A 21,718-nucleotide genomic window follows, 5' to 3' on the forward strand; every position below is an offset into this window, starting at 1 on the left:
TACTATAGCTTTGCACGGGCACTACCAGAGTCCCTGCGCGCCCATTCCTTGAGGACCTTTCTGTGTAGCTTTCCACTGGCGAGACGTGGCACCTCCTTGACAAACTGAACTCCCCCTGTCAGCTGCTTGTACTTTGCTACTCGGTCTTTCATGTACTCTAGTATTTGTGCCTCCGCCAATCCGTGCCCGCTCTGCTCCTTTACCTGTACGTAGGCTCGTGGTCGTTCCTGGCCATCTACTGTAACTGCAACGACGCCAGCATCGGCAATGCCATCGTGACCGAGCAGCACAGCCTCCAGTTCAGCCGGTGATACCTGTAGTGCATTGACCTTGATCAGTTCCTTCTTGCGATCAACAACCCAGAACCAATTATCCTTGACGACCATAATATCCCCCGTTTTTAGCCAGCCTTCTGCATCGAGGCTGGCCCTGGTCGCTTGATCATTTCGCCAGTATCCAAGACAGATATTCGGTCCTCGAACATGCAGCTCCCCCGGTTCTCCGGGCTTAACAGGTTTTTCTTCTTCGTCGAGTAGTTTGCATTCGCAGTTGGGGTCAAGCAGGCCAACGCTGCCAGACTCGTCGTAAATGCCACCAGGCACATGGATGGCACCGCAAGTCACTTCAGTCATTCCCCATCCCTGCACAACATTGACCTTGAATCGCTTCTGTATCGTATTCTGCAGGTCTTGCGATAGCGGTGCCGCTCCGCAGAGAATGTTTTTAACACTGGTCAGATCGTATTTTGCTGTCTCTGGTCGCTTGTCCAACATGATCAAGATTGGAGGCGCAACTTGTAAATGCGTAATGCGATATTGCTGGATGATGCCCAGAAACTCTTCGTACACAAACTTGCGCATGATGTACACGGGGAAGCCCAGTTTGGGAGCCATTAAGCAGGCATACAGTTGGCCTGAAGGGTCAGATACTCCGTCCACGGTCTATTGACATGTAGCTTACCGTATGCATGATACAAAGGCAGGAAGCCTACCCATCGCTCTTCTGGGCGACTCGCTGGGACAAGGGCATGGGAAAGTTCGCGGTCGCGCATGAAGATGGTCTGCTCCACGTTGGCTATGAGATTGCGATGCGATACACAGACTCCCTATACCTCATTAGCCATCGTCTCGATTTGTTCTGTTCATGAGTATACCTTTGGAAGTCCCGTAGTGCCTGAGCTATAGTTGATCGTAGCTATATTTGTCCTCGCAGTCTCATTCATTTCCTCCCATTTCCACTTCTCTGCCTCTTCCTCCGTCCCAATCATGCTCCTCCAGTCTAAAACTCCATCAACCGCCTCACAAGGAAAATCCGAAAACTGAAAGATCCTCTCCCTGGGAATCCCGACCCTGGCAGCAGCCGCAACAGCAATCTTGACCAAAGTCGGATGCGCCAGAATCACCTTGGACCCCGTATCCTTCAGATGATGCTCAATCTCAAATTGAGTATATGTCGGATTTGCACCGCTGAATATACGTCCCGATCCCACGATTCCTTGGTATGCGACCGGCACGAAGATGTGGTTGGGTGTGTAAATGATCACCACCTCGCCTTTGCCCACGCCTAGTTTGTCTAAACCATATCCGAGACGTCGAACCCATGAGAGCATCTGCCGCGGAGAAAGTGAATTGTTTGGGTCGTTGGCATCAATCCATATTGGTTTGTCGGACACTGTTTGGTTTGCAGGGTACAAGTACGACAGGATGTTGGTGCTGGGGATTTCCAGCTTAGGGAATATCGAGCTGTAGGTCATGGTCGCTTTGCAGTAGCTGATACCACCTCTCACTGCCCGTCGAGACGGTCGCAAATTGAATATATTGTATCTGTTCTCCTGGTGGTTGCTTGAATCCTACGGAAAACGTTAACCTCGGCCGCGAATTAGATACTCAGAATACAGCGCCGAGGTTATTTCATTATTATTCCTCAATTAAATGCATGTCCAATAATATTTACACGCTATCTCAGGTTACAGCTGTCTACAGTTTAGGCTGGACTCCTGGGATGCTGAGATATTCCCAGCTGCAATCGTCCGCCAGCTCCTCCTCCATCCCAAACTGCTTCTTCAGCTCCTGCGCAATCTCAAAGTACTGCGTATGTCTAGCGAAAACATCCTTGGCCGTCTTGAGCTGATCCCTTCCTACCTGATGACGATGGGCAGCATCTGGGCCATCAGCAAGGCGAACGAAGCGGGCATACGTCCACATCTCGGGCAGAGGAGTGTACTGCGTCAGGCCCTGCCCTCCATACATTTGCATGCATTCGTCGATGATCTTGGCCACTGCTGTCGGAACCAAGATCTTACTCTGCGCAATGACATATCTCCCACTTTTGTTCCCAAAGGCGTCCATCGTATAAGCAGCGTTGAAAACAACCTGTCGTAGTGCATCCAGCTCCAGGCGCATCTGTGCGATACGCTCGATGTTGCTGTCAAACTGTCCTATCAACTTCCCTCGAGGCTTCTTGCGTTCGTCTGTTGCTCGAACGAGAGCATATTCATAGGCAAGTTCTCCCTGTCCGATCAGTCGCATGCAGTGGTGGATGCGACCAGGGCCGAGACGACCTTGCGCAATCTCAAAAGCTCTTCCTTCTCCTAGAATGACATTCGAAACTGGTATGCGAACATTGTTGTAGATGTACTCCCCATGGCCTTCGGGTGCGCAATCGTAGCCCATGATTGAGAGGTTCTGGCGCATACGGAACCCAGGGGTATCGGAAGGAATCAAAAGCATGGAATGTCGTTTGCGAATATCTGGGTTCGTTGGGTCAGTGCACCCCATCAGGATATAAAGCTTGACCTCTGGATTCCACTTGACGTTGGCGAACAATTTGCGACCGTTGATAACATACTCATCTCCTTCGCGCCGGATGCTGATGGCGATGTTGGTCGCATCAGACGAAGCCACCTCTGGCTCAGTCATGGAGTATGCAGACGCAAAGTCTCCTCTGAGAAGAGGTTTTAGCCACTGGTCCTTCTGCTGTTCATTGCAGTATTTGGCCAATAACTCGATATTCCCCGTCTCAGGCGCATGGCAGTTCATGGTCTGAGGAGCCCAGTAGACCCTCCCCATGAGTTCAGCACAGCAAGCGTACTCGAGATTCGTAAGACCAGGCGAGTCTTCAAAGTGATTTGGTAAGAACAGATTAAACAACCCCCGTGCTTTTGCTTCCTCCCTCAGCTGCTTCATCAACGGTGGCATCTTCCACCGACTTTTTGCCAGCTGCGCCTTCATAATGCTTTGCGCAGGTATGCATTTTGTTTCTACCCATTCATGCACTGCCTGGATCTTCTGAATGGCGATAGGCCGCAATTTCTCGATTGTCCATGCTGGATATCTGCTGAAGGGTGGCTTGGAGGTGTCGGGCGTCGCTCCTGCCATTTTGAGTGTGAATGTCGGGGGGTGACGTCTAGCTGCCGAAGGGTGAATCAATTAGTGTTGTAACTGGATACCAGTCTCATTCTCGATGATTGTCGCGTTCTTTCAACTGTTGAAGTGCCTGGATACTGGTAGCCTGAGCTCTCCCGCCGATCCGACAACGGTCTGAATGCACCGCGCTCAATGTACACTCTTCGAGACAACTTTCATGTCAAGATGGTTGCTACAATCGGTATACAGTCTGCGCCAGCATGGCAGGAGGTATTCATCGCAGTATAACACGAACCGGTCCAACTTACTGACTGTTGCTACAGTTCCTTCAGGAGCTCGGAGAAACCCCAGCCCTTTATGGGTCTCTATCTGAGATCCAAGGAAGCTGGGAGAAATTACTAGCAAAGATGGGAGCCAAGTACGAGGTACCACCTCCTGATGAGTCCGTGAAAACTGAGGATTTCACCCTCAAAAGTTTCTGGTTGAGAGTGTACACGCCTCCAGCTTCAACTGCCGGGAAACCGGTCGGTATCTACTACCACGGTGGAGGTTATGCCATGGGCAGCGTTGATCAGGAAGATGCTGTGTGTCGACTTATAAGCAAACACCATGGAATGACCGTGGTCAGCCCATCCTATCGTCTCGCTCCTGCTTATAAGTATCCCGCTGCTCTTGACGACTGCGTCGAGACAGTCAACTGGGCTCTTCCCAAGCTGCAGGCGCCCTCAGCAATCATAATAGGCGCGTCAGCCGGAGGTAACCTGGCAATTGGGGCTGCCCTTAAATTGGCCGACCAGGGTCAGGGGGACAAGGTACACGGCGTTGTGGCCCTCGCTCCGATAACAATACATCCAGACGCAGTCCCTGCGGACAAAAAAGCGCAGTATACAGCCTACGACGACAATGCCGATGCGACGGTCAACACTCGATCTGCCATGTGGACATTTCTCGGGGCTTATGGCGCAGTACCCAATGACAAGTATACATCATGTCTTCTACATCCAAAATTAAACTCGCTGAAGAAAGTCTACATTGCCGAATGCGGTGCAGATACCCTACGAGACGATGCGCGCCTGATGAAAGAGGCTTTGGAGAAGGCAGATGTTCCTCTTACATATCATTCCTATCCTGGTTTTCCACATTACTCATGGACCTTTCCATCTAAGCTTCTGGATCAGCATAGACAGGAGTTTCTTGGGAATATGCTGGAAGGCGTTCAATGGGTTGGGGGCTTGGCTGATTGAACACTGCTGGGAGGTTGATCTATCTATTACACTTCTATAAACTCTGAGCTTAGACCTCATATAAAGCACAAAGCCTTTTGGATATGCATTCTATGATTTAGCATTGCTATGGTATCCAGCGTAGCTGTTCAAGGCTTCCGAGTTGGAAAAGCATACCCGTCAGCCTTGGGAGAAGAACTCCACGCTGCGCCTCAAGAATCGGCAAACCATGATAAATAACCTTCAACCAGATCATAAATGGCTCTTCATATCTAAACAACTACAATCATGTCACCTGCAGCAACAACAAAAGGACCAGTCCGTGTTGGCGGCGCCAGTGGAGGTTTTTCGGACCGTGTCCAAGCAATCTCGCAGCTAGCCCAGCATGGTGAATGCGATATCATCGTCGGCGACTGGCTGTCAGAGATGACTATGACCGTCCACGGCACCGGCAAGATCCGTAACAAGCAGCAATCCCTCAACTCCAAGTCTCTTTCGCTGGAAGAGAAGGTCAAGACAGCCATGTTCGCAGAGAACTTCATCGACTGTTTCGTCCCCGCCATTCCTCACCTATATAACAACAAGGTCAAGCTAGCAGTCAACGCCGGTGCCAGCGACACGGAAATCCTGGCGCAGTATGTTAGGAAACTGTGCGAAGATGCCGGATGTCCGATGAAAATAGCCTGGGTCGAAGGCGACGATGTCACCGACAAAGTACAGGAACTCATTTCTAAGGGCGAGAAGTTTACCAGTCTCGTACATGGCAAAGAGCTTGTTGACTGGGGTTTTGAGCCCGCTTGTGCTCAAGCGTATATGGGCGGACTGGGTATCGCGAGAGCCCTCAAGGAGGGAGCAGACATCGTCATTTGTGGACGAGTAGCCGATGCGTCGCCTGCAATTGGAGCGGCAGCTTGGTGGCATAACTGGGGCCCTGAACAGTTTGACGAGCTGGCCGGGTCTCTTGTTGCTGGTCATCTGATCGAGTGTGCTTCGTATGTCTGTGGTGGATACTACTCGGCCTTCAAGGACCTCCTCAAGGCAGGAAAGCATCTGAACGTTGGATTCCCTATTGCTCATATCAACGATCGAGGTGAGACGCTTCTCACCAAGGAAGTCAATACTGGGGGTTGTATCACAGTCGGCTCTGTTACATCGCAGTTGGTGTACGAGATTCAGGGTCCGTTGTACTACAACTCCGATGTCACTGCGCAGCTCGAGGGCATTCGCATGGAGCAGGTGGGCGAGGATCAAGTCTTTATCTCTGGAGTAAAGGGTCTTCCTCCTCCACCGACAGCCAAGGTTGGGTATGTGTTGAGTGTCTTATCTTTTAGACCATGGTCCAAGCTGACGGGAATAGAATCACTGCACCTGCTGGTTTCCAAGCGGAGTACCACGTCTATTTGGTCGGCCTCGACATTGAGGAAAAAGCCAAATTCACTGAAGAGCAAATCAAAGAGGCCCTGGGCCCGGAGAGACTAAAGAGGTTCTCACTCCTCAAGTTCCATGTCAACGGCTCATCCCCCATAGATGCGCGCAATCAAGACCTTGCAACAGTGGACTTCCGTATCTTCGCGCAATCCCCTGATCGCGAGCTTCTACGCATGACGAATCCTGATGGCTTCTTCCGAAGATCAATGGTCACTTTCCTTGAAGGAGTTCCGGTACTTCCTCGTCAGTTGTTCGTGGAACTCTGCTAATAAACCACTAGGGTGCTTCGTTAGGCAACGACATGCGACAAGCAGAAGGCAAGCCCTACTACCGGTACTGGCCTGCCCTGCTCCCACAATCAGAGATCCAACAGCGCGTACACTGCCTCTACGACGATGAACGCATAATCGACATGCCCACGCCAAAAGTCACCCGCAAATACCCCCGCCAACAACCCAGCTACGAGACCACAAACCCTGTAGACCTGTCCACATTCGGCGAAACTGTCCGCGCACCACTAGGCTACATCGTCCTCGGGCGCGGCGGCGACAAGGCATCAGACTGCAACAACGGCTTCTTTGTCCGCCACGACGACGAGTGGGATTGGCTGCGCAGTTTCCTGACCATTCCCAAAATCATCGAGTTGCTTGGGCCGGAAGAGTACACTGGCAAACCGATCGATCGGTTTGAGATTCCTCACCTGCGCACAGTGCACTTTTTGCTGCATGATCATATGCAGGGTGAGTATAATTGCTGCTCTAGCTATGATACTTTGGGCAAGAACTGCATGGAATATCTCAGGGCCAAGACGGTGGATCTTCCCAAGAAGTTCCTGGATAGGGGACGGGTCTAGCTATGTGAAGTTTTGATTCCCGACTGTATGTACTGTATCTAGGCAAATGGCCATATTCTTTCAATGGTATTCCTTTGTCACAGTAGCACTCAACATGATTGTCTCCTCAAAGACGACTGGGAGGTTTGTCTGGATTTGGGCCCGGTAGTCGTCACCCGGAGGCAACCCTATGTCGTAGAGAGCATGGAGAAAGACTCCCCAGACCCTGACCGATCAAACACTAGCACACTTTCGCAGCTGTCATATACTTACCCCGGATTTTCGGTGGATACCTCTTCGTAAACTCCACATTTGAAACTGATCGAAACTGTCCATCATGTCTACTGAGAAAGAGGAGCCAGTTCACGATGAAGAGGTCCCATCTAATACTCCGCCAAACGAGGAAGAGAGGTCAGGGAGGAAGGGGTTGGACTTGACGCCTCAGACTATCATGGCCGTCATAGTAAGGCCTCTACGGAATCCTTGCAGTACAATCTAGGACTAACGATTTCGACCATAGTCCATCTGCTTCCTCTACAACTCTTACCTCTTCACACAATTGATGCCGGCAGTCATTCTATCCAGCATCAACGCAGACCTGGGGCCAGATCCCAATTATCCATGGATCACCATCTGGTACGTATTCGACCATGTCCCTGCTCGCGCAGACTAACGTGACTTCTAGCTGGAATTTAGGAGCAGCAGTGATTGTCACCATCGGCGGTCGACTTTCCGACATATTCGGGCGCAGATGGTTTTTGATTTCTGGTGCGGTGTTCGGGGCTATTGGAGCCATTGTGGGAGCAACTGGGCAGAGCGTCAACCAGATGATAGGCGCCGGTGTACTGATGGGCATTGGAGGTGGATTTGGCGAGACTCTTTTTGCTAGTGTGCAGGAGATCGTGCCGAACCAACATCGTCTGTTCATCCTGGGTAATATCGTCCCTAATCCAATTGTACTCTTCTTCACTAACGCAATTCCAGGCTGCGTCGAGATCTCCAACATCCCAGCGATGCTCAGCCCTATGATTGGATACAGCTTTATTAATTATGCCACCCTTGGCTGGCGAGTCTGCTACTGGTGGATGTTTGCATTCGAAGCTCTTACAGCCATTATGCTCTTCATCTTCTATCGACCTCCTTCTTTCGAGACAATGCACCTGGTCGACGGCAAGACCAAGAAGCAACTTGTTGCAGCGCTGGACTATATCGGCCTCTTGCTATTTCTCGCCGCATGTATTCTCCTTCTGCTGGGTCTCAATTGGGTATGTCGACCAGGTCCAGAATGTAATTGCAATGCTAAAAATATTCAGGGGGGCCGTGACTTTCCATGGAAGAGCGTCGGCGTGATACTCCCCATCGTTCTATCTGGCATCCTCTTCGTCTGCTTAGGGCTGTGGGAGACTTATGCAAACCTTCAATATCCAATCCTGCCCCCAAGACTGTTCAAGAAGTGGCGCGAGTAAGTACCTTTCCTCCCTTCCACTCCCGAACCACCGCTAATGAATATCATTAGCTTTACCTCTATCATCGCCGTGACCTTTGTGGGCGGTATGCTTTACTACAGCATGAACATGTACGTTCTCTCTGACATTTCCGACCATGCTCGATATTTATTTGTTTCAAATGACAGTCTATGGCCTCGCCAATCCGCACTCCTTTATGTGCCCACGGGCGACTCAATCATGCAGGGCCTCTATGCAAACATGTTCTCATTCGGTACAATCCTCGCTGGTATCCTCATTCTTACTGTTGTGCCAATGGCAGGCCACGAGCGATGGCAAATGATCAGTTATCTGACAGCTCAAACTGCCATGATCGGGTCAATGGGCTCAGTAGGCGTCCATGATAAAGGGCAGGCAATCGCAACGATCATCATTGTTGCCATTACTGTGACTCCACCGCAGTATTTGGCGTTCGGAATGATTTCGTTGGGTCTGGACTCACAGGCTGATATGTAAGATCCCTCAACATGATATCGTCCAAATTTCCGCTAACTTTACCCACAGTGGCATCAGTCAAGGCCTCCTCTGCACCTTCCGTCTGATCGGTGGCGCCATCGCAACTGCCATTTATACCGCGATTCAGTCCAATCACTACACGAGTATTCTTCCCGATAAAGTTATCTTTGCAGCTAATCAAGCTGGTTTTGATGGGTCCATTTCCGACCTCCTCACAGCTGCCGGGACAAATACCGAGGCTGCATACCAGGAGGTGGCTGGGATCACGGACCAAGTCATCAGCGCCGTGAGTTATGCGGTCAAGGTCGCCAGTGCAGAGTCTTATCAGCTTGTTTACCAAGTTGCCGTTGCTTTTGGTGGTCTTGCCATTATTATTGCTCTCACTACGCGGGACATTGACAAGAAGAAAAAGACTAGCGAGCGTGCTGTGAGGCTCGAAAATGAAGGGAAGAAGGAGCAGTCTGCTGTATGATTTCTATACGTAGAACCTAGGTATACAAGACCAATTGAAGATTCCATCACTTGGCCATGGTCATAACCTCGGTAGTCGTGCTTTATCTGCCTTGATGTCGCCAATCACTTTCTTCGCCAACTCAGCACTCGGATATCTTGCCTGCCCCAGCTCACGGGCCTTACCCCCAGTAGCCTGCCTCGCAGCATATCGAGCCGCAATGCCTTGGTAGATGATGCTCAATCGAAAGAGACAGAAAGCCTCTGCCCACCGCAGCTCAGGCGCAGGATCCCATCCCGCTTCACACGCATACCAATCCACACACTGTGCAATCGAGGGTAGACCCTCTATGTGCTCTATATCATGGACTAGGTATAGCTTCTTTGCGGCCTTGGTCGAAATGGCGTTAACGCTCCAGGGGTGGATAATATTGGCGATATCTGCTAGCGGATGTCCAATTGTCGACATTTCCCAGCTGTCGAGTCAGTCTTGATTTAATTTAACTGTGATAGCTGACCTACTCAAGAAACCCAATAATCCTCGGCTCAGTTTTGTGGTAAACGATATTATCAATTTTAAAGTCTCCATGAATGAGACTCGCGCGGTCTCTAGGCTGATACTTGGGATCCGCGAAGAATACGAGGAAGTCTTCTGTTCCTGGAACAGGGCCAACTGGCTCTCCTATCTCTTTGTCTTTGACTGCTCCCTGGGCGATGTTGAGATTCCGCCATGTCTCCAGCTGCCGGTTGTAGAATCCTCCTGACTTGCCGTAGCTCGCGAGACCGATCCGACCAGGGCCAATGCGATGAAATCTGGCAAGAGTAACCATGGCCTCGCGCCACCTATCGAAGTCAGTGAGCTTTCAGGTTAAGAAAAGTAGGTTCAGCTGCACATACAAAGCTCTCCTCTCTTCTGCCGAAACGCCCGGAAAAGTTGGATCTTCAAAGATGCGCCCGTCTAGAAACTCCATAATATAGAATGGAGTCCCAACGACGCCCTCGTCCTCACATAGACAGTATGTCTTTGGGACAGGAATGTCTGTTTTGGCTAGGGCCGAGAGAATGCGATACTCGCGTTCGACTTTGTGGGCGCTCTTGGAGACCAGCTTCCCCGGCGGCTTCTTTCGCATCACAAATCGGGCGCCATCGCGGTCGGTGATTTGGTATGTTGGGTTGGATTGACCAAAGCCGAACTGCAGAGTGTTAACGTGATGTTGATCTAGGTAGACTGTAGGTCAATACCTGCTTGAGGGTTATCGGCGTTTTGATGACTGGGACATGGCTCTCGATGAATCGCTCCAAAGACTGAATGTCTATCAGTTGTCGAAGTTCACCTGCCATTGATTATTTTAGATTCTTGTTCTTCACAATATGTGAGGTTGCGTCTTTCTTGCAGCTGTGGCTTACTTTAATTGAGTTTGTGTGGTCGACATAGAACAAGCCAACAGGCAAGACGCGGGTATTGTTTTCCTCTGTGCTAGTAGGTCATTAGACCATGGTCGGAGTACTCTATGTCTGCTAGAATATCTAATCTAAGGAATAATCTTTGCAGCGCGGAATCGATCAAATGCAGTGTGCCAGGCACCCTGTACATCTCTTTCCTCCTTCGCATCACCCCAAGCCTGGTGTAACTTGGTAAGATCAACCTGCCTGTCAAAGTCGAACATGTTCATCAGAAAGTTTGGCACCGAGGCCAAACTGCGCTCGTTGCCCACAGTACCACCCTTGAGTCCGTACTTCTTCTCTATCTCAAACCACTCATCCTTGTTTTCTGCGATGTAGGCACTCGGCTCTGGTCCCGAGCCTCCTGCAGGAGGTGCGACACCTTTCAGTCCAAAGTAGTCGCAGATAATAGGCCATTTAACCTCCCACGTTGTCCAGTCGGGATGGTCCGATGTATTGTATCGTTCTTCCGAGGTAATCTCCGGGTGTAGACTGGCATATACAGCGAATCGGGCGATGATATCCTGGCTGCTGTCGTTGCTCTTGATTTTCCAGCTCTTCTCATTGCCGGGGAAGGCTACCTCCGCCCCTGGTCCGTTGACCTCGCGGTATAGACTTAGATAGAGAGCTAACCATTGTGCGAGGCAGTAAGCGTTATTGTTTGGAACAAAGCCAACAACAATGTCCGGAATCACGTCGGCCCATGTCCACGGCTTTCCGGCAGAGAGACTCTTCAGGAGATCGATTTGGGGGTAGTAGAAGAGCTTCGACTTGAAGGGCTCGGGGATAGCTGGGAGAGACTCTTTGAGAGGAAGCTGATCGGCAAAGGGGAATTGGTCGATGAGGTGCACTCCGTATGTCTAGTTCATCATTAACAACTAACTGTAGAAGAAAGATTTCAGGGGATAACCCTACCTTGACCCCGGTCGGAATTACCACAAAGGACAATTTGGCGCTCAAACTCTCAACAGCCGTAACGGCACGCTTCAAGAGATCGACGTTGATCTGAATTTCCTTCTCAGGCTCTGGATCCATGAGGTACGCGCAGAAGTAGACATGGCTGATGGTGTCACTGCTGGGGACGCGTTCCTGAATAGTCTTTTCCAGCTCCGCCTGATTCCCCTTCAACAAGTCAATTCCAGAAACAATATTGAGCTTATCTGAAGCAGGCCACTGCGCGTCCTTGACCGAGAGGGGTCTGTTCGTCAATGCCGTGACGCGATCAAACGCGCCTGGAGTGGGATACTCGCTCAGTAGAGCATTAACGGTCGCCCAACCGATAATTCCCGAGGCTCCAAAGACCAGAGCGTGATTTCCCATGTTGTAACTATATAATATTTGCAGAATAATGTGAGATTTCTGTAGGATCAATTAAATTCGGCCCGGTGGTCTTATAGAGTTGCAGCAATCGGGCTCGGTTGTCGGCCGCATATTGTTAGCCGGGCGTCCACCGAGTGAGTTGTCCTGTGCGATTGCATCATGGTACAGCTCTGTTAATACATGCCCTGGCCTGGCTAGTGTGGTCGCCATGACAAATTGCGTGCAGAAAGTGGGTTTTGGAGAAGTTGTTCGGGGGTGTTGAGGGCTGGCTGAGTGGCGGGGTGGATTGTATTGGATGAGGGGTTACCAAAATATATCTCAGCATGCAGAAACCAGCGTTTGAGAGTATGCACTCCTCATGCCAGAATTCTGTCATTATAGAGGGTTAGACTCAACAAAAAAAAAAATAATAATTCAATGTAGTAGGGCCATGCAATTTCCAATTTTAAGCCAATTTGAGGGATATTGGTTGAAGCATAAAAAAGGGGTGGTCGCCCGAATCGAACCATGGGTATCAAAATTTGAGATATTGAGGTTTGCCATTGAGCTAACACGAAAATAAGTTGTGGCGACCTAATTCTTGATTATATGAGCCTTTGAAAGCACGCGGCACAATAAACATGAACACTTGAACATGGTCAAAGCATCTGGTGTTATGATAGAATAGGACACGACTACGATAAGCATGTTTCCTGCACTTGTTGACTAGAGTTTACAGCTCCTGCCACATACCTCATACCTCAAAGTCGCGTGCATGGTCGCACCAGCCATCATGGACAACAACATAACACAACAACAACACCTTTTCTCTTCTTCTTCCTTCTCTCATCCCTCTACCCTCCATTCCTAAAGTTCTTCTACAGACTATACTTGACCTGCTATTGCAGGTGCCCTGTGTGTGGAATGCCAGGCCATTGAATGGCTGGGAACGGCGTTGCGGCGTACACTGTAGAGACACCCTCTTTTCAAAGCTCCTTGCTCATAACTGTTGGCTGCTCTAGAGCATCCAAGAGTCCATCGCCCGTCGTGACGCTCAAAAGCGTCACAATTCGCGCCAGCCTCGTTGCCCTTCATCAGCCCTGGTTTATGCTGCAAATCCCGCCGTGACTCAGCCTACACAAGCTCGTCAGACTTCGGTCGCCGTTCAGACCTTGGACAATGCCCACACAACCGCTCAGAACCCCGCCGCCACAAACAATCCCCGCTCTGAATCCACCGTTTCGTCTGCAACCTTGACCACCATGACCGCTAGTTTGGAGCAAAATGAGGCCATGACAGATTTCGAGATCGACCCCAACGCCCCGGACAGCGAGATTGAGGATAACAAGGATGTGAATAAGGATAATCAGGCGATTCAGACCGGTGATGAAGAGTGATGTTCGAAATGTGAATGTCCTTGATGTCAGGGACGAAGATTAGGCATGAATACTCCTTGCTCAGAGAGTAAGATTAGCACCTGAATGCCACTTGTCCTGATATAAAAACTGATACTTCCCCGTGGTGGCTGTTTTGACCGTGGAGAACTTCTCCACTATAGGTCAGCTTATCGACCATGGGCGCTTCATCCAACTCAATCTGTAAGCCACTAGTCTAGCCAAGCCGAGGTATACAACTATAATTGGTTTCAGAACCATGGACGCGGGAGCTAACTAGGTCTTATCTCGAATGAATACAAGTTGCGATGTGAGAAAGACTAAGACAGACATCTCTATTGGGATAATCGCCGCGAACCACTGACTATGGCGGGCCATGATAGACAGGATCGCTATGTACAACTCGACCCGACATATAAGTAGGAAGAGCCGAGAGGGCCAGAACGGAATGGAAGAGTGGTTGGAACTCATACCTTTTGAAATGCTCCAGACCATTTCCGCCGTCTTACGGACCATATTCGGCTTTTGGGAGTACCCATCCCCAGGAGTCCCATATGTCTCCTGCTTTCCAATTCTCGGTCTGTTCTCTGAGGGATGGTCCCGCGATTTCTATCAGACTTCGATCGGTGCTCTCTTCCATGGCGCCGAGAAGGAAGGCATATCATGGACTCTTATCGGTGGAATGCCCGTGGTGTACCTCCGAGACCCTGCCATGATTCGACAGTTATTCATCACAAACTCCGAGTCCATCAGTCGCTGCGGCAGTCAGACAAGAGGCCCATTTGGAGGTGGAAAGCGCATTGCTGGCACCACTCTTATCACGGCGGACGGAGATGTTGCTCGACGGTGGCATGCCGATATGCTGCGTAGTTTCAATAATCGACCAGCTATGGATAATTGGCATACGACGCTCGTGTCTATCGCAGAAAAGCATGTCAAACGACTCCGGGAGATTGAGACGGGGAATGATCTCCATATAAAAATCCAGCAATTTGCGCTGGACGCAGTCTGGTCTCTGGGACTCGGCCTTGACAATGCATCTGAGGTCACCGGTACACAGGAGTGGCTAGAAACCTTCGGCCAATACGTCCAAACGGCAGCAAGTATTGCACATCCACTGAAACATATCATGATGAACACAATGTCTGGCCGAGCCTTTGAGGAGTCGGACATGGTTGAAAGCGCTATTGGCGACAAGATCGACAAGATCGTGTTGGGGCTTCTGGAGGACAATCAAGACTTGGTCAATCCTGATACTGCAAAGAACCCAAAGGACATGAACTTCTTACAGAGAATATCTTCTGAGACCGGAGGCACTGCTTCGCAGCCCACCACTGCAGATGTTTTCGCCCATGCAAAGCAAATCTTCTCGCATGGATTCTCAGCCCCGACGTTGCAGCTGCTGTGGGCACTGCGAGAGCTGTCCTTGCGCCCAGATGTACGACATAAACTTCGCACAGAGTTGAGGCAGAGCGAGTGGGTTGATGAAAAGGACCTACAACTTCTTTATCACCTGCCCTACCTGAACGCAGTCGTGAACGAGGTCCTTCGCCTCTATCCTCCCATCCCGACCACGGCCCGCATCGTTGACAAGCCAGTCCACTTAAAGGCTGCATCTGAAGCCAGCATAACTCTTCCAGCTGAGGCTCAAGTGACATTTTCCCTGGACATGTTGCATCACGATCCCCAGATCTGGGGCGAAGATGCCAGCGAGTTCCGCCCAGAAAGATGGGACAATCTCCACGCAAACACGCTGAAGAGCGAATGCAAATTCGTTACATTTCTGACGGGACCACGGCAGTGTCCATGCAGTGGATATGTATTGCACATGGTCAAGGTGTTCCTAGCGGTTTGTGTGTTGGAAGTGGACTTGGAGGTCACAAATGCAGCGGCCGTGGAGAAGAGACTGGGTCCAGTGTCGGTTCCAACCGTACCTTTGGCGTTTGCTGTTCGTGATGCATAATTCTCAGCTAGAGACATCCAACCAAGAAGTTCGTTCGTGCCATGGCTTCCCTGTAGCGGCCAGTTACGGAATATCCCCGATGCCAAGTCGGACACTTTCCAGTACTCAGTCTCTCTCGACGCAAATCTGCCGGTGTCTGGCTCCGTTATCAGCGAAGAAGTTGATTGGTATCGCTGCCCAGTAGCCAAGTCGGACCCTGGGGATTCCAGTTGAAGGTCAGACCATGTCCCAGTTCCCCCAAGGTATGCAGATCTGGGGAACCCCAGCCGTCTAAAGAGCTGTCATGCGGAGGAGAATCCGGGGCTGGGCACGGAGACACTCCACTTGCTATCGTCTGAGTCTGGGTATAAAGAGAGATATCCTGGCTGGAGGAGGGAAGATTCTGGCCACTAACCCCCTCCGCATCTTTATTGTCTCACAATCATGACCGCCACAGAACGGAAGACCACTCTTGAGAACGATGAGCCCAAGTCGGCCCTTGAAGCCGTCGAGGATGTCTCAGAGGCTGAGCGGATGCTGTCCCATTTCCCAATCCTCCAGGACAAGACCCCGGAGGAACTGGAGAAACTTAACAAGGCCGTCCTACGGAAGCTGGACTGGTACTTTCTTCCTTGCGTGACAATGATGTTGTTGATGAGGTGAGTATGATCCCCTTTACTATCGTTCATAGACTAATTTCCTAGTTATCTCGACCGAATCAACGTCTCAAACGCCCGTCTCGCCGGCATGCAAGACGACCTGGGCATGGATGATACCACCTGGTCTGCCGGTATCTCCATGTTCTACGTCGGCTATATCATCTCCCAAGTACCAGCGAACGTCATTATAGCCAAAGGAAAACCAAGCATTCTCATGCCCTCAATCATGCTAGCCTGGTCTGCCGTGACAATCTGCATGCCTGCCTTGACATCCGGCTGGGGCTTCTGTCTTTGCCGCTTCTTAGTTGGTTTCACAGAGGGTCCCTTCGTCCCCGCCGTGTCCCTCCTCACGTCTTCATGGTATACAAAGCAAGAATCACCCCTCCGCATGGGAATATGGCACGCGGGAAATATCATCTCCAACGTCTTCTCGGGTCTCCTCGCCGCAGCAATCCTAACAAACATGGACGGAATTGCAAGTCTCCGCGCCTGGCAGTGGTTCATCCTGCTCGAGGGCATCGTCAGTATTACGGTGGCGCTGGCGGCCTTCTGGTTCCTACCGAACTTTCCGGACAGTACCAGCAAACGCTGGTTCTCTGAGGAGGAAGCGGCCATGTCCCAGTACAGACAGGTTGTTTCTGCCGGTGGTATACTCGAGGGGTCTGAGGGAGAGGGCGATTACTGGGGAGGTGTTATTCTTGCTGCTAAGGATCCGTTTACCTGGATGTTTGCGGGCATTCATTTCTCTTTGATTATTGCTCAGTCCTTTAAGGACTTCTTTCCGTCGGTATGACCATGGACCTTGTTCTTCCTCATGATATTTCAGTGCTAACAAGTATACAGATTGTCGATACCCTCGGTTTCAGCGAAGTCGTCACGTATCTTATTCAGGCTCCTCCATATGTAATCGCCTACGTTGCCTGTCTTGCCATTTCGTGGTCATCAGGCAGATTCCTAGAACACTGCTGGCACATCATCGTGCCAATTCTGATAACACTGGCCGGCGCCGTGATCATGATATCAACACTAAACGTCGGAGCGCGGTACTTCAGTCTGGTCCTGCTATGCTCTGGGCCCTTCGTTGGTCTGAACGTAGGTCTTCAACCCTCTTCCGCTTCCGGCGAGAACCCCCTACTAAAGATATCTAGATCCAAATATCCTGGGAAACAACAGTCGTCCCCCGTCCGCGCACAAAACGAGCGGCCCTCATCGCCATCGCCAACTGCGTTTCCTCGGTCTCTCACTGGTTCACGCCGTACTTCTTTCTCCGGTCGCAGGAGCCGCGGTATCAGACTGGTGGTGGTATTATTATTGCTGGCTGTGGGTTGACAGCTATCTTCGCTCTCATTGCAAAGTGGTGGTGTATTAAGAAGAACAAGCAGCTTGACAAGGCGGAGGCTGAGAGTGGGAATGTTACTGAGTGGAGATATGCTACCTAGGACAGAGCTTGGAAGTGCGTGATATAGTGAAGGACCGCACAGGTAGACATGAGATAATGAAGCATCTTACGATCGCAACTGAGATAAACTCGGAGTTGTGTAAAGGACGTACATGAGACCGCGGCGCTGCCATTTAGTATGGCTCATCATATTTTACAAATACCAGAAGAAGGACCGGGCGACCATGGACTCAGCAGGAGCATTCAGACGTAGAGCTCAGAGTCGAGTGTTCTGTTCATCAGTATCCCAGAGGCACGAACACACGGCCAGTTCTGCGCAGTATCAATAGATGCGAGTGAGTCTGCCAGCTTCTTATTTGGTTCGAGAGATAGCATTTGGCCTGCTGCATTCTTGCTGGCGCCAACATGAACAACCACCTGCTGCCCATTGTTTTCTACAAACATTAGACCTGGCGGTAGATAGCGCGGATTAGCCTGCGAGTTTCTCCATAGCTGCTTCAATTCCCCTTTAATTCCCTCAAGAACTAAATCTGCAATCAAGGTGGAGTTGAGGTATCCTTCGCAATGGGGCCATGATCGCAGGGCATCGAGTGCTTGAAGTCGAATTGAGTAGTCGGGGCATCGCGCGGCGACAACGAATAACGTCGGGCAGATGGTCGTCTCGATCGTCATGAGAGGGCGATCTTCAAATTTGGCGATGACTGACTGCGCTTCAGACCACATCTCCTTGTACTCTGCCATGAATGATGCTGGCTCGGGGCAACCCCTGGTGTATAAACAAGTTTTAATTGCGACGGCCATGGTCAGGTACATGCACTTGATCATGTCCAACCCACGCTGCTGCTTCAGATCCAGTCGGGTATATCTGGTCTCACAGAATTGGGTGAAATAACCGTTAAATTGATGAAGACAAGACAAGAGTCGCTGCTGCTGGGCATGCAGCATGTCATACTCCGCCATGATCTCATCTTCTGGCCTGCTCCAACATCGCTCTAGAAACGGCAGTGTGGTGTTCGTAATCGGGTTAAAAGCATGTTGGACGTCCTGCACGGTTTTAAACTCATGCAAGTACCTTTCGTAATGCGAATGCAGTAGTTGAATGTCAAGCCCAAGTCGAGGGACCGAGACACCGTGATGCGCTGATTGGGATTCGAGGTTCAAGAATGCGTCCAAAAGACTATCCTCGACCATGGCCGATGCCGTACCAAAAGTCAGACGCTGAATCTTCATTTCCTTCAAAATAGCCAGTCCGCTTTGCAAATGCATCGTGGCGTCGTCGAAATGACCTAGAGCCAGCTCCAGCATGACGAATAGCAGACAGCTTACCAGCAATACTTGACGCAGCTGCGGGTCTTGTAGGATATGCCGTCTATTCAACAGACCGAAAGACCTTATAGACTGTTCCAAGGCAAAGCGCTGCCACGAGCTCCCAGTATTCGTCCCCGGCATAGGTATCCCATTCCGCTCAAGGTCCTGATTAACAGCACTAAGCGCAACGACCGCATGATAGACTGCGGGCTCGGTAGAACACATCTGCAATACCAATTTCTGCCAAAGCGACGAGTCATAGTAGCTGGTAAGACCAGGGACGGTGCGACAGAGGAAGAACGACACGCATCGCTTCTCGTCGGTGGTCATTGCCCATCGGAAACCGGTCGCAACGGGCGCAGCAGTTTGTAGATGCTGCTTTGGTTCTCGCGGTAGCCTGTTCGATTCATATCCTTCGCATTTCCATCCGTTTGTCGTGCAATTGCGGCATGCGGGCTGGGTCTCGTCGCATTTAACATGCCGCACTCTGGGGGAATGAGCAAGACATTGATAAGCGGGATATTCAGCTGCAGGCTCACTCACCGACAAGTCCGACACCCAGTTCGCGATCGCTTAGAAAAAACCTTCTGGCGCTTGGGCTGTTGCGATTTGGGTGGTTGCGCCGGCATTGTGAGTTCAAGGAAAGAGCGAGCGAAGAGACACGAAGCAACGTGGTCTGGGGAAGAAGTGTTAGGCAGCCAGTCTGTGCTTTCATCATCTGATAGACTAGTACTTTAGCATCTGTTTTAGCACTCGGGGCTGAATTCTAGACTGGCTGTCAGATCCACTGGTTGAAGACTGGCGTGAGGCTAAGCAGTCAGACCCACCATACATCATGGTGATAATCACTTCAACAAACTTCATGAGCATAACAAATTATGGAGATATGTTTAAGTATTCTGACCATGGTCCTTGCACTGGGCTATTGGGTCTGCTACCACGATGTACAGGAATGCTTGACAGAGGCAGCAAATGCAGGCTTTTGGGGTTCAAAAGAACGTGAAATTTAGTGATGAGGAGTAGGGTATGGTAGTAGCTGGCCACAGGTGCCTGTCCCTGCAGGTGGAGAGTCGCCCCTTCCTCTTCTTGAAAAAGTTGGACGTCGGATAGGCAAGAATCAGCCGAATATGACAATGTCTGCTCCTTCCCTTCATATCCTTCCCTCCCTCTGCGCACGCCCGCACCAGGCTGACATAGAGCTCCGATGACACGAGGAGGGTAACTGACGCAGCAGATGCAGTACATATGAAGTAAGCAATATTTACATTACCAAGCGAGTTCAGATCTTGACTTCGCATAATCGCTGCACTGTAGTCCTGAACAAAACTGAATCTCGTCGTTCAGCGAGGTATCTTTCATGACATTCTTCATACTGGGCCAGATCTCTCCTGCCGCCTGCTCCTCGCGCTGACGGTGGTCGAATAGGTTCCTCTTCACCAGACTTTGAAAGTAGAGAACACCCTTGAAGAATGTTAGTAAGGACGGAGGCCTTGCCACACGACACCAAATACCAACTGACCTTTTCATTAACCGGCTGAAGATTTCCATTGACATAAACGCCGGCGTTTAGGTTCCGCTGGGCGCCATTACAAAGCTCCTTGTCCTCTCCCTCAACCTGCTTAAAGAAGTCGTCAAGTTCCTTGAAAGTCTCGTCCGAGGCATCCTTGTGGCGGAAAACCTCGTACTGCATTGATGTCGTCGTTGCAGAAGTTGGGACCACGCGCATGAGGTAAAAATAATGTGACCTGAGACGGTAATAAGCATCTAGTCCTTGGATAATAGTTGGCAGGATCTCTCATACGTCATGGTCACAGAGGCGTTAGGGAATAAAAATGTAGGCGCGACTTTCATGTCCGACTCATGGCCCGGCTTATCCTTGACGAAATGCTGAATCTGTCCACCCACTGTCTCGACCTTGTAGCTCGTCAGATCAGAAATGGCAGCTATGCCTGGGTGTGCGACGCTACAGTGATAACACTGTACTCAAGTTAAACCAGAAAATAACGACCATGTACGATGTGATCGGCTACGGGACGTACCTCGTTGTAGTTATCCACCAGCGTCTTCCAGTTATAGTCCCCATGCATGCTCCAAGTATGATCGAAGCCGTAATCATCCATGTTGAAGTCACCAAGTCGCTCTTGAGTATCGGCGCCTAGGAAATCTTCGGTCCATGGCACAGAGGGGGATTCATCACCATCAAGGTTAACCCAGACAAAACCTCTCTGATCAAGATGAACATGGACGGGGAACAGGCCATTCTGTTCTTTGTCGAAGTTGGCAACGTCCTCGAATCGAGGCGCTTTTGCTAGCTTGCCGTTTAAGCCATAAGACCATCCTGTTACAGATAACAAATCCCAAATTAGCTACGGCCGAATCGCTACTCATGAAACAGCCGAAGAATAGTACCATGGTATTTGCACCCCAGAATACTGGCCGACCCTGACTCGCTAGTGATGATAGGGAAAGCACGATGTCGACAAACGTTGTGGAAACCGCGAAGCGTTCCGTTGCGATCGAGGCAGAGGAAGAAGGGAAATCCAGCTTCCTCGTATCGAAGAAAATCGCCAGGCTTTGCGAATCGCGACTTATGCGTCACGAGAAGCCATTTGCGTGAGAATATGGCGCGCCGCTCGAGGTCGTAAAGAGGCTGTGAGTGATACCATGATGCTGGAAGGGCTCTCGGGACGGTGTCTTTGCTGCCCTGGGGCTTGCTTTCACTGCTCTGAAACAGTCGAAACATGCTGGATAACCGGGAGTGTAGACCTGGCTTGTTAGGACCATGTCCTGGTCCTCGATTACTTATAACTAGGTGAGGCACATCCATTGGACGGTCGCTATCAGGCTTCGCAAAGCAATGCGATAGGCTCGCGCTTTTTGTGCAATTCAGGTTTAGGGCCGCGATAGGGAGTAAGTAAATATCGATGCAGTGCTCCAGTTCTGGAATTTGAATTCTTCATGTTCCTCTAAGCATTTGTTTGCCACCGCTGCGTCCTTCTGTATCAATCATGCATA

General features: G+C 50.5%; 11 protein-coding genes across 11 annotated transcripts; 5 read left to right on the top strand and 6 right to left on the bottom strand.

Annotated features, from left to right (window-relative positions):
* Positions 1–2: 2 nt before the first annotated feature.
* BDV14DRAFT_201824 (acyl--CoA ligase) lies at positions 3–1,753 on the bottom strand (the record flags this gene model as incomplete). The annotated part of the gene is made up of 3 exons (XM_073773860.1): positions 3–913; positions 961–1,105; positions 1,154–1,753. The coding sequence occupies 3 exons, from the start codon at positions 1,751–1,753 to the stop codon at positions 3–5; spliced, it is 1,656 nt and encodes a 551-aa protein (XP_073626372.1).
* A 223-nt stretch (positions 1,754–1,976) lies between these two features.
* On the bottom strand, positions 1,977–3,377 carry BDV14DRAFT_201825 (acyl-CoA dehydrogenase/oxidase; the record flags this gene model as incomplete). Its single annotated transcript, XM_073773861.1, has 1 exon — positions 1,977–3,377. One exon carries the CDS (start codon positions 3,375–3,377, stop codon positions 1,977–1,979), a length of 1,401 nt encoding a protein of 466 aa, XP_073626373.1.
* A 213-nt stretch (positions 3,378–3,590) lies between these two features.
* Positions 3,591–4,609, top strand: BDV14DRAFT_190893 (alpha/beta hydrolase; the record flags this gene model as incomplete). Its single annotated transcript, XM_073771405.1, has 2 exons — positions 3,591–3,635; positions 3,689–4,609. The coding sequence occupies 2 exons, from the start codon at positions 3,591–3,593 to the stop codon at positions 4,607–4,609; spliced, it is 966 nt and encodes a 321-aa protein (XP_073626374.1).
* Positions 4,610–4,876: 267 nt separating this feature from the next.
* On the top strand, positions 4,877–6,869 carry BDV14DRAFT_201827 (acyclic terpene utilization AtuA family protein; the record flags this gene model as incomplete). Its single annotated transcript, XM_073773862.1, has 3 exons — positions 4,877–5,892; positions 5,946–6,249; positions 6,297–6,869. 3 exons carry the CDS (start codon positions 4,877–4,879, stop codon positions 6,867–6,869), a joined length of 1,893 nt encoding a protein of 630 aa, XP_073626375.1.
* A 316-nt stretch (positions 6,870–7,185) lies between these two features.
* Positions 7,186–9,281, top strand: BDV14DRAFT_190895 (fungal trichothecene efflux pump; the record flags this gene model as incomplete). The annotated part of the gene is made up of 8 exons (XM_073771406.1): positions 7,186–7,311; positions 7,369–7,484; positions 7,534–7,781; positions 7,833–8,113; positions 8,162–8,310; positions 8,365–8,424; positions 8,482–8,805; positions 8,858–9,281. 8 exons carry the CDS (start codon positions 7,186–7,188, stop codon positions 9,279–9,281), a joined length of 1,728 nt encoding a protein of 575 aa, XP_073626376.1.
* Positions 9,282–9,341: 60 nt separating this feature from the next.
* BDV14DRAFT_209934 (phosphotransferase family protein) lies at positions 9,342–10,600 on the bottom strand (the record flags this gene model as incomplete). The annotated part of the gene is made up of 4 exons (XM_073775771.1): positions 9,342–9,735; positions 9,782–10,102; positions 10,157–10,452; positions 10,502–10,600. 4 exons carry the CDS (start codon positions 10,598–10,600, stop codon positions 9,342–9,344), a joined length of 1,110 nt encoding a protein of 369 aa, XP_073626377.1.
* Positions 10,571–12,053, bottom strand: BDV14DRAFT_176527 (SDR family oxidoreductase). The gene is made up of 3 exons (XM_073769260.1): positions 11,618–12,053; positions 10,667–11,562; positions 10,571–10,593 (listed from the first exon to the last, which is right to left on the bottom strand). The coding sequence occupies exons 1-2, from the start codon at positions 12,020–12,022 to the stop codon at positions 10,792–10,794; spliced, it is 1,176 nt and encodes a 391-aa protein (XP_073626378.1). The 5' UTR covers positions 12,023–12,053; the 3' UTR covers positions 10,571–10,593; positions 10,667–10,791.
* A 2,024-nt stretch (positions 12,054–14,077) lies between these two features.
* BDV14DRAFT_190898 (cytochrome P450) lies at positions 14,078–15,358 on the top strand (the record flags this gene model as incomplete). Its single annotated transcript, XM_073771407.1, has 1 exon — positions 14,078–15,358. The coding sequence occupies one exon, from the start codon at positions 14,078–14,080 to the stop codon at positions 15,356–15,358; it is 1,281 nt and encodes a 426-aa protein (XP_073626379.1).
* Positions 15,359–15,781: 423 nt separating this feature from the next.
* Positions 15,782–17,435, top strand: BDV14DRAFT_209935 (major facilitator superfamily domain-containing protein; the record flags this gene model as incomplete). Its single annotated transcript, XM_073775772.1, has 4 exons — positions 15,782–15,996; positions 16,042–16,783; positions 16,840–17,088; positions 17,145–17,435. The coding sequence occupies 4 exons, from the start codon at positions 15,782–15,784 to the stop codon at positions 17,433–17,435; spliced, it is 1,497 nt and encodes a 498-aa protein (XP_073626380.1).
* Positions 17,436–17,461: 26 nt separating this feature from the next.
* Positions 17,462–19,364, bottom strand: BDV14DRAFT_176528 (Zn(II)2Cys6 transcription factor). The gene is made up of 2 exons (XM_073769261.1): positions 19,247–19,364; positions 17,462–19,190 (listed from the first exon to the last, which is right to left on the bottom strand). The coding sequence occupies exons 1-2, from the start codon at positions 19,330–19,332 to the stop codon at positions 17,639–17,641; spliced, it is 1,638 nt and encodes a 545-aa protein (XP_073626381.1). The 5' UTR covers positions 19,333–19,364; the 3' UTR covers positions 17,462–17,638.
* A 605-nt stretch (positions 19,365–19,969) lies between these two features.
* BDV14DRAFT_190901 (aromatic ring-hydroxylating oxygenase subunit alpha) lies at positions 19,970–21,446 on the bottom strand (the record flags this gene model as incomplete). The annotated part of the gene is made up of 5 exons (XM_073771408.1): positions 19,970–20,164; positions 20,223–20,448; positions 20,505–20,680; positions 20,743–21,041; positions 21,113–21,446. 5 exons carry the CDS (start codon positions 21,444–21,446, stop codon positions 19,970–19,972), a joined length of 1,230 nt encoding a protein of 409 aa, XP_073626382.1.
* Positions 21,447–21,718: the final 272 nt, after the last annotated feature.

This window comes from Aspergillus stella-maris, assembly GCF_047715825.1.
Source record: "Aspergillus stella-maris strain CBS 113639 unplaced genomic scaffold BDV14scaffold_41, whole genome shotgun sequence".
Taxonomy (NCBI): domain Eukaryota; kingdom Fungi; phylum Ascomycota; class Eurotiomycetes; order Eurotiales; family Aspergillaceae; genus Aspergillus; species Aspergillus stella-maris.

Excerpts from the sequence above, each read along its gene's own strand:
- BDV14DRAFT_176528 (XM_073769261.1), bottom strand. The coding sequence starts at position 19,332 with ATGCCGGCGCAACCACCCAAATCGCAACAGCCCAAGCGCCAGAAGGTT. Across the intron at positions 19,191-19,246 it reads ACTGGGTGTCGGACTTGTCG|AGTGCGGCATGTTAAATGCG; the intron begins GTGAGTGAGCCT and ends TCATTCCCCCAG.
- BDV14DRAFT_176527 (XM_073769260.1), bottom strand. The coding sequence starts at position 12,022 with ATGGGAAATCACGCTCTGGTCTTTGGAGCCTCGGGAATTATCGGTTGG. Across the intron at positions 11,563-11,617 it reads TAATTCCGACCGGGGTCAAG|ACATACGGAGTGCACCTCAT; the intron begins GTAGGGTTATCC and ends ATGATGAACTAG.